General features: G+C 40.8%; 1 protein-coding gene across 3 annotated transcripts in view; it reads left to right on the top strand.

Annotated features, from left to right (window-relative positions):
• The first annotated feature begins 220 nt into the window (after positions 1-220).
• Positions 221-11491, top strand: part of nrp1a (neuropilin 1a) — a 46280-nt gene continuing 35009 nt past the window's right edge. For all 3 annotated transcript variants that reach the window (XM_077624194.1, XM_077624193.1, XM_077624192.1), the window contains exons 1-4: positions 221-652; positions 1646-1876; positions 1998-2078; positions 2669-2843. In XM_077624194.1, the coding sequence (XP_077480320.1) occupies positions 1804-1876; positions 1998-2078; positions 2669-2843 (329 nt within the window). In that variant the 5' untranslated portion in view covers positions 221-652; positions 1646-1803. The remainder of the gene's footprint in view (positions 653-1645; positions 1877-1997; positions 2079-2668; positions 2844-11491) is intronic.

Here is an 11491-nt window from a genome sequence, read left to right as displayed (position 1 = left end):
CACCTCAGTTGTGACCTTCAAACTACTCGGGGGTCAGCGGATGAAGTTCAATAAAAGCATATCCGTTCCAAGAGAAAAGACAGCTGGGTGAACTCGCGCACCCACATGCGCGCGCACCTCGACGACCACGCGCGTCCGCGTACTCATCCCTTGTAAAAAAAAATATAAAAAGGGGCGTGTCAGGGAGGCTGGCAGGCACTCCAATCAAACCCTTGGCGTTTTCCATCAGTGGGAGCAGCGGCAGCCGTGGCGCACGCACGAGACGCGGACGCGAACAAACTTGTTCAAATTGCCCCGCGGTGGATTTACCAGTCGCCTGATGTTATTTAAAACGATCGTCTCGATCTAAGGGGAGGGACACTTGTGGGTTCGTAGTGTTCGGGTGGGCTTGAAACGTGGGAAAAACGTGCGAGTGACCAACGATAAGAAGCCCGGGGAAGCGCGCACGAACGCGGGGAAGACAGCGAGGAATCTTCGGGCATCGGCTGCGCGTCTTTTTTTTTTACATCAGGAAATTCGTCAAGATTTGCGCTTTGCCCCCCCAAAAAAGGAGCTTATTCTATTTGAAGTAATTTCGAATTATGTTGAAGAAGACTTTGTAATATTTGGCGTTCTGACGAAAGCTGCGGCTGGACTTGATGCACGCGCACAGGTGAATCCTGCCTTTTTTTAAATTACTCACAGAATATATAAATCTTACTGCATGCTGGCAAGAACTTAAACAATGAATATTGTTTTTTAATGAACAACTGACTGATAACTTCCCGACTTGAGTTTAAGTGTTTTTTTTAATCAAATAAACCTTAAAGTGTTTCATATCATTCATATAAAATATCACGGGTTGTGGTTAAACTGGTGGTTAGATTGTGCACAGGATTAAAGATGTAGGTATACAATGAAAACAAGACGTCTTTGTTCATATTTGTGCAGCGTGATCCTATAAAAGCAGCCTTGAGTGAAATGCCAGTACAATTCTGCTTCTATCATTTATGCTTGAATTGATTCCGCTTGAATTTCAGTGTTTATTTTGGTGTCAGTTCTATGGGACAAGATCCCAAATACTTCGTCTTGATAAGAACTGGTGCGTGCTAAATCTCCCGCACAAGATTAAAAATAAAAATACATTCATGATAAGAAAGCGGTATGATAACAAGCACAGTTTCCTGTCTAAAATATTTTAAAATGTGAATTCTATATGTGATCAGCAAACAAAATTCATTGGCATTATGACGTCTAGTTGAGAATTGACATCAATCTTTCGTGAATGTCTTATGCCCCTTTATATGAGAACAAGGGGTGAATAGAGGGTGGACAATAGAGAAAGAAGGGGAGATGGTAGGGTGAGAAAGGACAGGAAGAGAGAGGCATGTCACATAATTGACGACTGGCGCTCTGTTTGTCAGAGCGCCGCTTCGCTTTTACGCAGAAAAGGTTGAATGACTCTGGCAAGGCACTTTTGCAATGTGTTGCGGGCCAACCTCAACCTCTCATGTAGTTAAGAGGACTCATTATTTAAGGACCCTCATGTCTAATGAGAGTGCTCAACTAGGGTTTAGTCGCTTTTGAGTTGTCAAAGCTCCCAACTTCTGTGCCAAATTTCAACTGTATGCGGACACCTTCTAAAATGTGTTTCTTTTCTCCACAGCTGGTGGATTGTTCCCTGCCAACTCATTGTTTGACTAAAAAGGACCCCCAAGAAGAGTGATTCTTTTTCTTTTCTTTTCTTTTGACTATATTGAGCACCTTGGCTCCGTGGTGAGGATATGGAAAACACCGGGCTCCAGAGGAGAGCGCAGTCCGTTGATGCGAGAGGAAACAGGAGCTGAGAGGCAGGATGCCAGCGACCTGAAGATCACATTTATAAGCTTTAAAATAAGTGAGACTTTTGTTTGTTTGTTTGGTTTGACGATTGCCAAGATAAAACAGGACAGCTTTTTCCAGCCACAAGGCTTCTGGATGAGTTTAACTGGGATTTTTTTGCTCATTTTAATTTGGAGCTGACAAAATAAGGATGCGTTGTGGATTAGTCTTTGTCCTGTGGATGGGATTCATCTTGGTGGTCAAGGCTTTTAAAAACGGTAAGTGATATCTGATATTGATTGAAATAACCATTTTATGAACTATGTAAGATTTGTATTGGTTTTTTTAAGATGAATCCTTACTAATCAGTTACAAGCAAACTGTCACAAACTCCCACTGTAGCAAAAGTCACTTATAATTCATAATTTGGCTTTGTAATTTGGCAATTGCATTACAATATTATTACTTCATCAAATGTGTAGATTTCTAGTTTTTAAAATAGTTTTATACTTAATTCAGATCACATTAATCTTGGATGAGGTTCTCTATTCAGGCACATAATTCATACCGAATATATACATTTTTTAAAAAGTCAACATTTTCCGTTTTCCTAAAAAAATTCAAAACATGATTTTTTTTTTTTACATTTCAGCCTTCTCTTTGAAATGATGTGTCCTCACATATCTTAAAATTGTATAATATTGCTAAATTTATTCCATCTATTTAATCAAAGTTTTGTTGTAATTTGTTGACAAAGCGTCACTGAGTTTCAAGGTTAAACTCTGAACCAGGAATCAGCTACATTCACTCTTTTGTTCTTTTGACTGGCTAAATTCATTCTCAATTGTGGTCATTTCATATTTTGTAGACAAATGTGGAGGCAACATCCGAATCTCAAATGCCAACTACCTCACCTCTCCCGGGTACCCCCTGTCTTACACCTCCTCCCAGCGCTGTACATGGGTGATCTCGGCTCCTGGCCCCCACCAGCGGATCCTCATCAACTTCAATCCACATTTTGACCTCGAAGATCGGGAGTGCAAGTAAGTGCCTGACAAAATCATTCTGACCTCCAGAAAAAAGGAAACCTACCCACCCTGAAATCTGTTGTGTAAAACTAGATTTCAAAAAAATTGAGTATAAGTGACCACTATGCTTAGAAATGTTATGGGGTGTGCATGTTGCTTTATTATAATAAAAATTGATTAGTCTTGGTTGAAGGTTGAGAAGAAAAAAAACAAGGAATAAGTTGAACTTTTGAGGGAGATAGCTTGACATGTGTCCTTATATAGGTATAAACATCTCTGTTGTCCCCCCAACCTCTTGAACATATTGCACGTTAAACTGCGCCATCTAGCGGTCATTGATTGTGCTTATTGTGACCTCAAGCGCGCATGGCACACTGTGGGTCACTAAGAAATGCCTCTGTGGTTGTAGAATGTCCTCGCTTTCTTTCTGTGTGCCGTAGAGAGTCACACGACTTGGGACTAATACAAGTTTAATGTTGTTGTCAGAGTTTAGCAGACATCATTACCCGAGGGGATTTTTGCAGCTCTGACTCAGACGCAAAATGCATGCAGAGCAATTCTTGATACCTATTTATTTCAAACTGTGTAGTTGCAAGTTGGAGTGAGATGCTTGGAAGCGAGAGGAGGGTGGCTTGCAAAAAAAGAAGATGAAAGATGGATCTCAAACTGAAAGTTGTGAGCAGTCCCACTCAATGAAGTCTGTAAATTTGCTGTCAGATTGATAGTTTGAGTAGATGAAACCATAGACAGACACTAATGTGATGAGTCTATGTCATTGTGTGGGTGCCTGGAGGTGAGCCTGATCTAGGCAGACTGTCTTGGTCAGATTGTCTGTCAATGACTGTGTGTGTGTGTGTGTGTGTGTGTTTCGGAGCCTCTGTCTCAGCTGTTTGTTTACGCTGCAGGGCTCAAGAGAGTACAGGGCTTTGCTGGATCCTGTTACTGTATGCCCACTCCACCCTAAAACCTGGACCCACTCTCCCTTTGTCCCTCCGTGAATGGCTCCTGTATCTGTTTGCAGGTTTCTTTTTATTTTAAATCCTGGATTTCAGCCCCACTTTAGCCTGCCTTTCCCCGTTTCCCTAGATTAATGGTTCGGTGTCATCTAAGGCTGGATGCTCCCCGGTTTTTCTTGGGGTCATATTTCAGCACCGGAGGGACTATTAAACTGTCCAAGAGAGTGTGTGAAGAAGAGACAGGAGGAGTGGGGGGGACGCCTGCGACAATGATGGTGCTAATCAAATTAGCCAGGAATGAATTTCCTGTGTGTCTCAACACAGACGAAGGGGGGAGAAAAATTATCTAGTCTGCGAGGGCTCAAGGAAGCCAGCTTTTCAGGATGACAAGGGGGTGGGATCTTAAATATAGTGGGCCATCATCGAATCATCTCGGATTTAGCTCTGCTTTTTCATTTCCAGCTCCTGATTTTATAGACTGAGTGTGATTTAGTTGAATGTTCTTTTTTATTAACATTTGGCCCCTTTGTAGCTGCTCTTTAAGAATTATGTACATATAAAGTCAGTGACCGCCCTGAAATTGGACAACCTTGCCATTTGGCGTTTGGGTGACATTTGTGGAAAAATATGACACTTAGAGTTATGTGAGGGCATGTTCTTTTTTTCCTGGTAAACATAATAACTTATAGAGGAGTTGTTATGATAGAACGATGTGATTCAGTAAGGAGTGTTCACAGCAGGGCAGGGATGATGAGTTTTTATTGTTTTACAGTTTTAATTATACTTAAATATGTTTTTCATTTTAAATGCACACTTGAATATTATAAGGGTGACACTGGAAGACTAATTCCGTTATTATTATTTAGCATGTCCAATCAGAATTCGCCCAAATCCCACCGTCTCATCTCAGACGTTCCACTGATAATACAAACAATTGATTGATATTTGTGTGACACCTCATATGAACCATGTAGAGATGATGAAACTGGAAAGCCGGGCTAACCTGACCTCAAAATGTGTCTATTTTTAACCAGATGTACTGATGTTTCATTTTTAATGGTTTTTTAATGGAGCTGTTTCCACGGGACTTACATTTTTACCACACATTGCTTTCCAGCTTGTGTGATGTTCTCACTTAAGTATCAGCCACCCTTCGGTGGTTTTTCCAGTTTCAAGTCATATATTTTGTCTCACGTGTGGGTGGGCTGTTTTGAGCACTTTTGCGTAGTTAGTTGGGCTTTTTTAAAGTTTGTGTCACAACTCTGTTGGCTAAATCAGCCTTTGCAAAATGGACATTGATGAGAGACAGAATGGCCTTCTTATCTGATGGACTGGCAAAGTGGGTGGAGGCGGAGGAGATGTGATGGTGTTGGGGTGGGGGGGCGCTACAGTATATGGTTCAGTGCACAGCCTTTGCAATCTAATTAGTGGGCAAATGGAACACACATGCACCACATGTTCCCCAACATGGCTGTTATCAGCAAACCAAACAAGAAGCACTCAGAGTGAGGCGGTAAAAAGGAGGGGGAAAAAGACAGAGTGGACTTTGGACGCATTGGTGTTGTTGTGTGTGCACGATAGCCTTGTTAGGGTTGTTTGGGGAAGTGCACGGGTGTGGATCCTGAGTTGAGGAGGAGGAGCAGGAGGAGGAAAACACTTCATCACAAAGATAAGGCGACTAAGTGAGCCCTGCGATTCTGAATGCAGAACGTGTTTACCTTTCACGCACTGTTGTGGACTTTCACAGACTAGAGTTGAAAGGGGGCGACCGTTGCGGGTAATGAAGTCTGAGCCAGAGGCATAGCCTGTGTCCGGGCAAATATTTGAAGTCAACACGCCCTTAAATTGGTTGAAAAAGGTATGCTTAAATCGAATAGATCGCTTATCACACACCTATTTTTATATAAACAAATCGGCATGTTGTGATTATAAATGTTGCAAGGTCTGACTTTTCTAGCAGTTCAGCTAAGCAAAAAAAAAAAAGATAGTTCAAACACGCTCAAAAGAGCAATTGATCCGCGAATTAAAATAGCCGAGAGTTGTGTTTTTTTTTTGCAGTGTATTCTGTTAAACAGATCCGCAAATGTTAAACTGAGGCGAAAGCTTCAATCGCCCATCTGTAGCTGCAGGCTGTTCTCACCATCTCACTTGCCCCTGCTGATTCATGGAGAAGAAGAAGCTTTCAATACATATGATCCTGACAGTCCTTATGAATCATTGATAACATCAGATTTGCTGACTATTCGCAAAAAACATGTCTTGTTAAATAGGTCGGAGCCAGAGAGTCAGTCAGTCTGTTAGAGCATTTGTTTCCATCCAGGCTGGGATTAAGGACTTGGACTTTTCTGAAAGAATGTCAATGAAGTAGACGAAGAAGGGGGCGAGATTAGATATATGGCAGGGTGGTACTCGGCAAGCCAAGTTATTTGAAGAATGCCTTCTCAAGCAGCCTTTTGTGCGGGTGAAGAAATGAAAGCATCCTGCCTCGCCATGGTTCAAAAGTCTGCAAAAAAAATGCCATCAGGTGCCTGTAACTCAAAGCGTGGAAAGCATTTCTTTCCTCTGATGAATTTCAGTCTTCCTTTTACTCTACGGGACCCCTGGAAAAAAAGAAGGGGAAAAAAACAAGCTCTTTCCACCTCGATCTCCTGCCGTGTTGCCCCTGTGGAGCCGCTCGGCCTGCTGGGAGGGCAAACATTCTCTGCAGTGGACCCCTTTCCAGCAGACAACATGACCCTTCCTGGTATAACTAACCAGGTTTGTATTCCAAAGCTTAGGAAAGAGGAGGGGAATTGGATTTGTGTGCCCCAGATCTATTGTTAGTCTTTCCTATGGCATTTGAAATCCCCCTGAAAGAGAATGCCACCTGTTCATAGGAAGTGAGTGTCAAGAACAGAAGGGTCTTTTTAGACCATCTCCTCTCTAATTCCTATTTGCCTTTACACCTGAATACCAGAGGGACTCCATGGCGAGGTGAGGTGGAGCAGCATAGTAGTTACTTTTTGTGCAAGCCTGAAAGCATATCTGCCTCCTCCTTCCAAACGTTCCTACTCCCCCTGCGATCCCACCAGAGAGGGGCAGTGGACTATGTGATCATTTATCAACTATTGTCATGGAGGTGGCGATAAAAATGTTTTTTTATGCCTTAAATTTAGGAGTATTATGTGATTTTTATATATGTTTTCCTATACATTTCTGTTGCAAATGTATGCCAATAACAGATGGATTAATTAAGCAATTGCTGGTCACTCAACGGTTGAGTGTTTTTTTGTATTCATAACTTGAGGCTATCTATCTCAACCTTTTTTGTAGTGCTCTCCTATTTTGCTGCCCTTTGTTTTGTTTCAACTAAAATGGGTCAAATGCTACATGCTAAAAATTAGATAAAAGTATTTTGTCACATTTAACACAAAATGTTTCTTCAAATTTAGCTTTACAAACAGAAAAAAACTAACATACCGGTTAATTAAATAAAATATGAGGATGGATGAGGTAAATTGACAAAATGTTGCTAGGAAAACAAAACAACTTACACATTTTAATAGATAATTGTGACAATTATTGAAGACCAATGCTGATGTAATTGCCCTTTGTTTTGTTTCAACTAAAATGGGTCAAATGCTACATGGAAAAAAATAGAAACATAAGAGTATTTTGTTCCTCATGGTGGCCACATTTAACACAAAACATTTCTTCAAATTTAGAAATCACTTTATAAACAGAAAATATATTTTAATTAAATAAAATATGAGGATGGATGGACCATACCTCATTGCTTGGAACCCCGTTTGCCTAAAATATTGAGGTAAATTGACAAAATGTTGCTAGGAAAACAAAACAACTTATATATTTTAATAGATAATTGTGACAATTATTGACAACCAATGCTGATGTAATTGCTTTTTTTTTCCTGAATTGAGTTATCTTTCACTTCTTGTCAGAGAGAATGGCATTCACACTGGCAGTCCAAAGTGGAGCTGCAATTGACAGAATAAAACTGTGATGGTTGACAGCGGGTCTCATAATGACCACCTTTGAGAAAAGCATCCCAAATTATGCACCCGCTATTTTGCACACCAATAGACCAATACAGCGAATTACAATGGAAATAAAATTGCATCTGGAATTACAATGGCGGGACGTCCACACTTCTTTGAATATGTCTTGTTTGCGCTTCCCAACAATTATTACAAACATATTTTATCAACATGTTGAAACTTCAGCTTGAATAACCACTTTAGATATTGCAAAAAATACCACAAGTACAAGATAGACAAGTCACTACAGGCAAATAAAGGCCACATTGCTTATGAATGTTACGTGTTAATCTTATCAATTAACCAGAGGCGAGAGAAGAGCCCGGCATACAGAAACACCATTGACCTTCACACTCAGTACGCTCTCTCTTCGTCAGTTTTAAACATAAAAAGGTTACTCTGGGCCTAATGAGCAGGATTAAAGCAGGCCCTTCCACGTGCGATAGAAATGATGCAGCAGTGCGGATGACCGTGGGTGTTTTTTTTTTTTAATCTGCCGGTGAAGTGTTTCACCTTGCCTAAGACTTGGAAGGGCAACCTGATTGAAAAGCTTTCTGGCTGTGGCATCTGCCATACTCCCCACTGCTCTGTCACCACTTTGATTCATGCACAACCTGACCACAAGCGGGAGGTGAGCCACTCTAACTCGCAGCAGGAGGGAAGTGCAATTCGCAGTCGAAGAATATAGGAAAACGAGGAAAGGAAGGGAATAAGGGGAAGTGTTCATAAATAACTTGCTGGATTTCAGATCCGCCTTTTTCGTCGTTCTTCACGTTCGGAGTTGTGTAGGCTCATGTTTGCAAGAGATGGAATGTTGCTCAGATGTCAGGACGCTGCAGATTTTTTTCCCTCCCCTCTCTTCTTACTCTTTCATCTAGCCAGATATATTTTATACTCCAAACCGATCCAGCCCTCGCTTCATAGAAGTCTCTTCGCGGAGGAAAAAAGTTGCTTTCTAAATTGCTTCGACATGTTACTACAAAAGGACATGTAACTAGAAAATCATGGTAAAAATTATTTTGTATTGAAATCAAAATATTTTGTCTGCCTTTCATCATGTACTCATATTCTCCACAAACCTGAACAGGATTAGCGCAGAAGAATATAATACGGTACTGTTGGGAAGAAAAAAAATCACCAGTCTAGGTTAATGGTGGTAACTTGAATTTTCTTTTTATTTGGATTGGATTGGATAACTTTATTCATCCCGTATTCGGGAAATTTCATTGTGACAATAGCAGAGGGTGATTAGACAGAACAACAAAGCAAAAGCGCAAAGTACAAAGCAAATCAAAGTAAATGGGATCATTAAGAATCACCAAATTAAATCATTAAGACAGAAAAGCAGCAAAAACACAAAACGAGCAAGAGTGGACGGAGCTACCGCCGCCAGCTGCCACTTGAACGGCGCCATCTTGGTTGCGGTAGCTAAAACGAATACAGACTCAAAAAGATCTTTGTTTAAGGAAGCCAATTAACAGCAGATTCCTTATTGCAATGGTCGCATGCTCTTGAGTTGAATTGGCAAAGGAGTTCAATATATTTAAGAGGAACTGGCTTGCCTGCCTCTGTTTGCTCACTAATCTACGTTTATTTGCAATTCGTGATTTTGATGGATGTAGTACTGGTCCCGTGTCCCCTGTTTGTGGTCCAGAGCTTAAACAAATCCACTATGGTCACAAGAAAAGTCTCCGCAACGACAACAAGCTTTATTCAAAGAATCAAGACGATCCCAAGAGGGCATCAGCGTGAATTATAGTTTGTTTGTTGTGTGGAAAAGAGTTGCTAGGTGGAAAGTTAAGCCCTAGACCCCCAGATCCCCAGGGTCATTTTAGGTAACTCTGTTTACGCACAGCAGGCTTCAAATTGCCGGTGGTTGTCCACCACTCCACGTGGCGTGATTCGGCCGCAGGACAAGCAGACAGTGATTGATGGGGCGCTTGCCTGCTGCGCTCTGATTGAGTTCGAGCCACTCACAATCTCTCGCTTTGTTTGCTCTTTGCTTGATCTCCACTCACTTAAGTGGCTCTTTCTTTTTCATTGCTGCCACTGTTTTTTTCACAGCTTTCTATCTTTTGTTGGACAGCTGTAATTGTTCTGTGCATCTTAGTGTGTAAAGTCAGCATCTGAGAAAGATTTTTCTGCATTGTCTCCATAGCAGATTGACAGCCAATACCTTCCCAAGCATTCATAAAAAAACATTTTTAAAAATGGGCAATTCACTCTCCTACGTTTCTCAACTGGTAGGAGCAGAACTACTCCAGTATTTTTTTTTCATACACGGTAACTTGTCTACATTTAATATATGAGCACTTATTTACCATCTTTTTTTTTCGAGCCAGAGCTTTCTTAACATGTTATTCCATTTTAATTATTTTTAAAAGCCTTAAATCTGTCCCGAGAGTAAGAGTAACCTACTAGAGTGCTTCCAGACCTCATTGGTCTCATTGGAACCGTATTTGGTGACCTTGACCGAAGGTTACCACATGAAAAATCTGCCATTTGAAATTTCAAAGTGTCCAATTATTAGTTAGCTACGAATGATTAAACATCCACATGCATCATTTATTTTTACTGCTGTTTTCCCCCCCCTCCTTTTCCTGTTAAGACCCAGGAATATCCTGTTCCTCCATGAGGTTATTGTATGTGTAAGCCCATGTGTAGATGTTGATTGTCCATACAGAGGACAATTCAGAGCGAGTAATTTTCTCAGGGTCTGACCACAATCTACTCCACTTGTAGCTGTGTGTCCAGCGAATGACCCGGTCACACAACAACATGCCGAGACTGATCTTTGACACCCGGCCGACCATTGTCCCCTCTTTCTTTCTTTTTGGGCATGTAGCTGCTCATTTTACGAAGAAGACACACTTTGTTTCAGCTCATGAACCTCAAAAACAGCAAATTATGAAGCGTATAAAGATGAATTGGGGGCTTTTATGGCAGCATGAAATCAACATTTTTGTAAGTTATACTTTTTGCGATTCTATCCTTTTCAGCTCTTTCCTCTTAGTTATGCTCACTCTTTAGAAAGGAACTCCACTGATGATATCTCAATGTGTGACTAGTGATGGTAATAATTCAAGATAGATGGAATGTTTTCAATAGTTGGCAGTGTGCACAAACCGCGACATTTGATCCTTATAATCCTTTGTTCGAAGAGCATTGTTCACTCTGTTGACCCACAAAAAATGCTATGTAACTTTAGGTTTTTATATATATGGATGGTTAATGCTGGATCAATATTGTCTAACATTCAAATGCAATGCATTAGAAACAAAGCTTAAACGAACAGTGTCTTTTATAGAAAAGCCATCTAAACTAAACGGGCCATTAAGTAGCAACCTAACACAGCAAAGAATGCAGGTTTTTTTTTTTGTTACTTCCTTCCAGGTGCAATTTGGATTTCTAAAGATGTTATTATTTATTTATCAATGTTATCTTTCCTTCTTCTCAAGCTATGCCTTTGTACTTTTTCAATGGCTGCCAGATAAATAATCATTCTTCTAACAGACCAAAACCCACCCATAACACAACTCTTTCCTGTCCATTGTGACCATCAGAGACGATTTAAACAGCACCCAACAGCTTTTACCTCAGCTTGACCTCAGTTTCAACCCGACTCCTCCCCATCCTCGCCTCTTCTGCCACATCTCCTGCCCACTTTGAA

The sequence above is a fragment of the Stigmatopora argus genome, chromosome 17 (genome assembly GCF_051989625.1).
Source record: "Stigmatopora argus isolate UIUO_Sarg chromosome 17, RoL_Sarg_1.0, whole genome shotgun sequence".
In the NCBI taxonomy this organism is placed as follows: domain Eukaryota; kingdom Metazoa; phylum Chordata; class Actinopteri; order Syngnathiformes; family Syngnathidae; genus Stigmatopora; species Stigmatopora argus.
The sequence above is the reverse complement of the archived record's forward strand: the minus strand, read 5'-3'. Positions and strand labels throughout refer to the sequence as shown.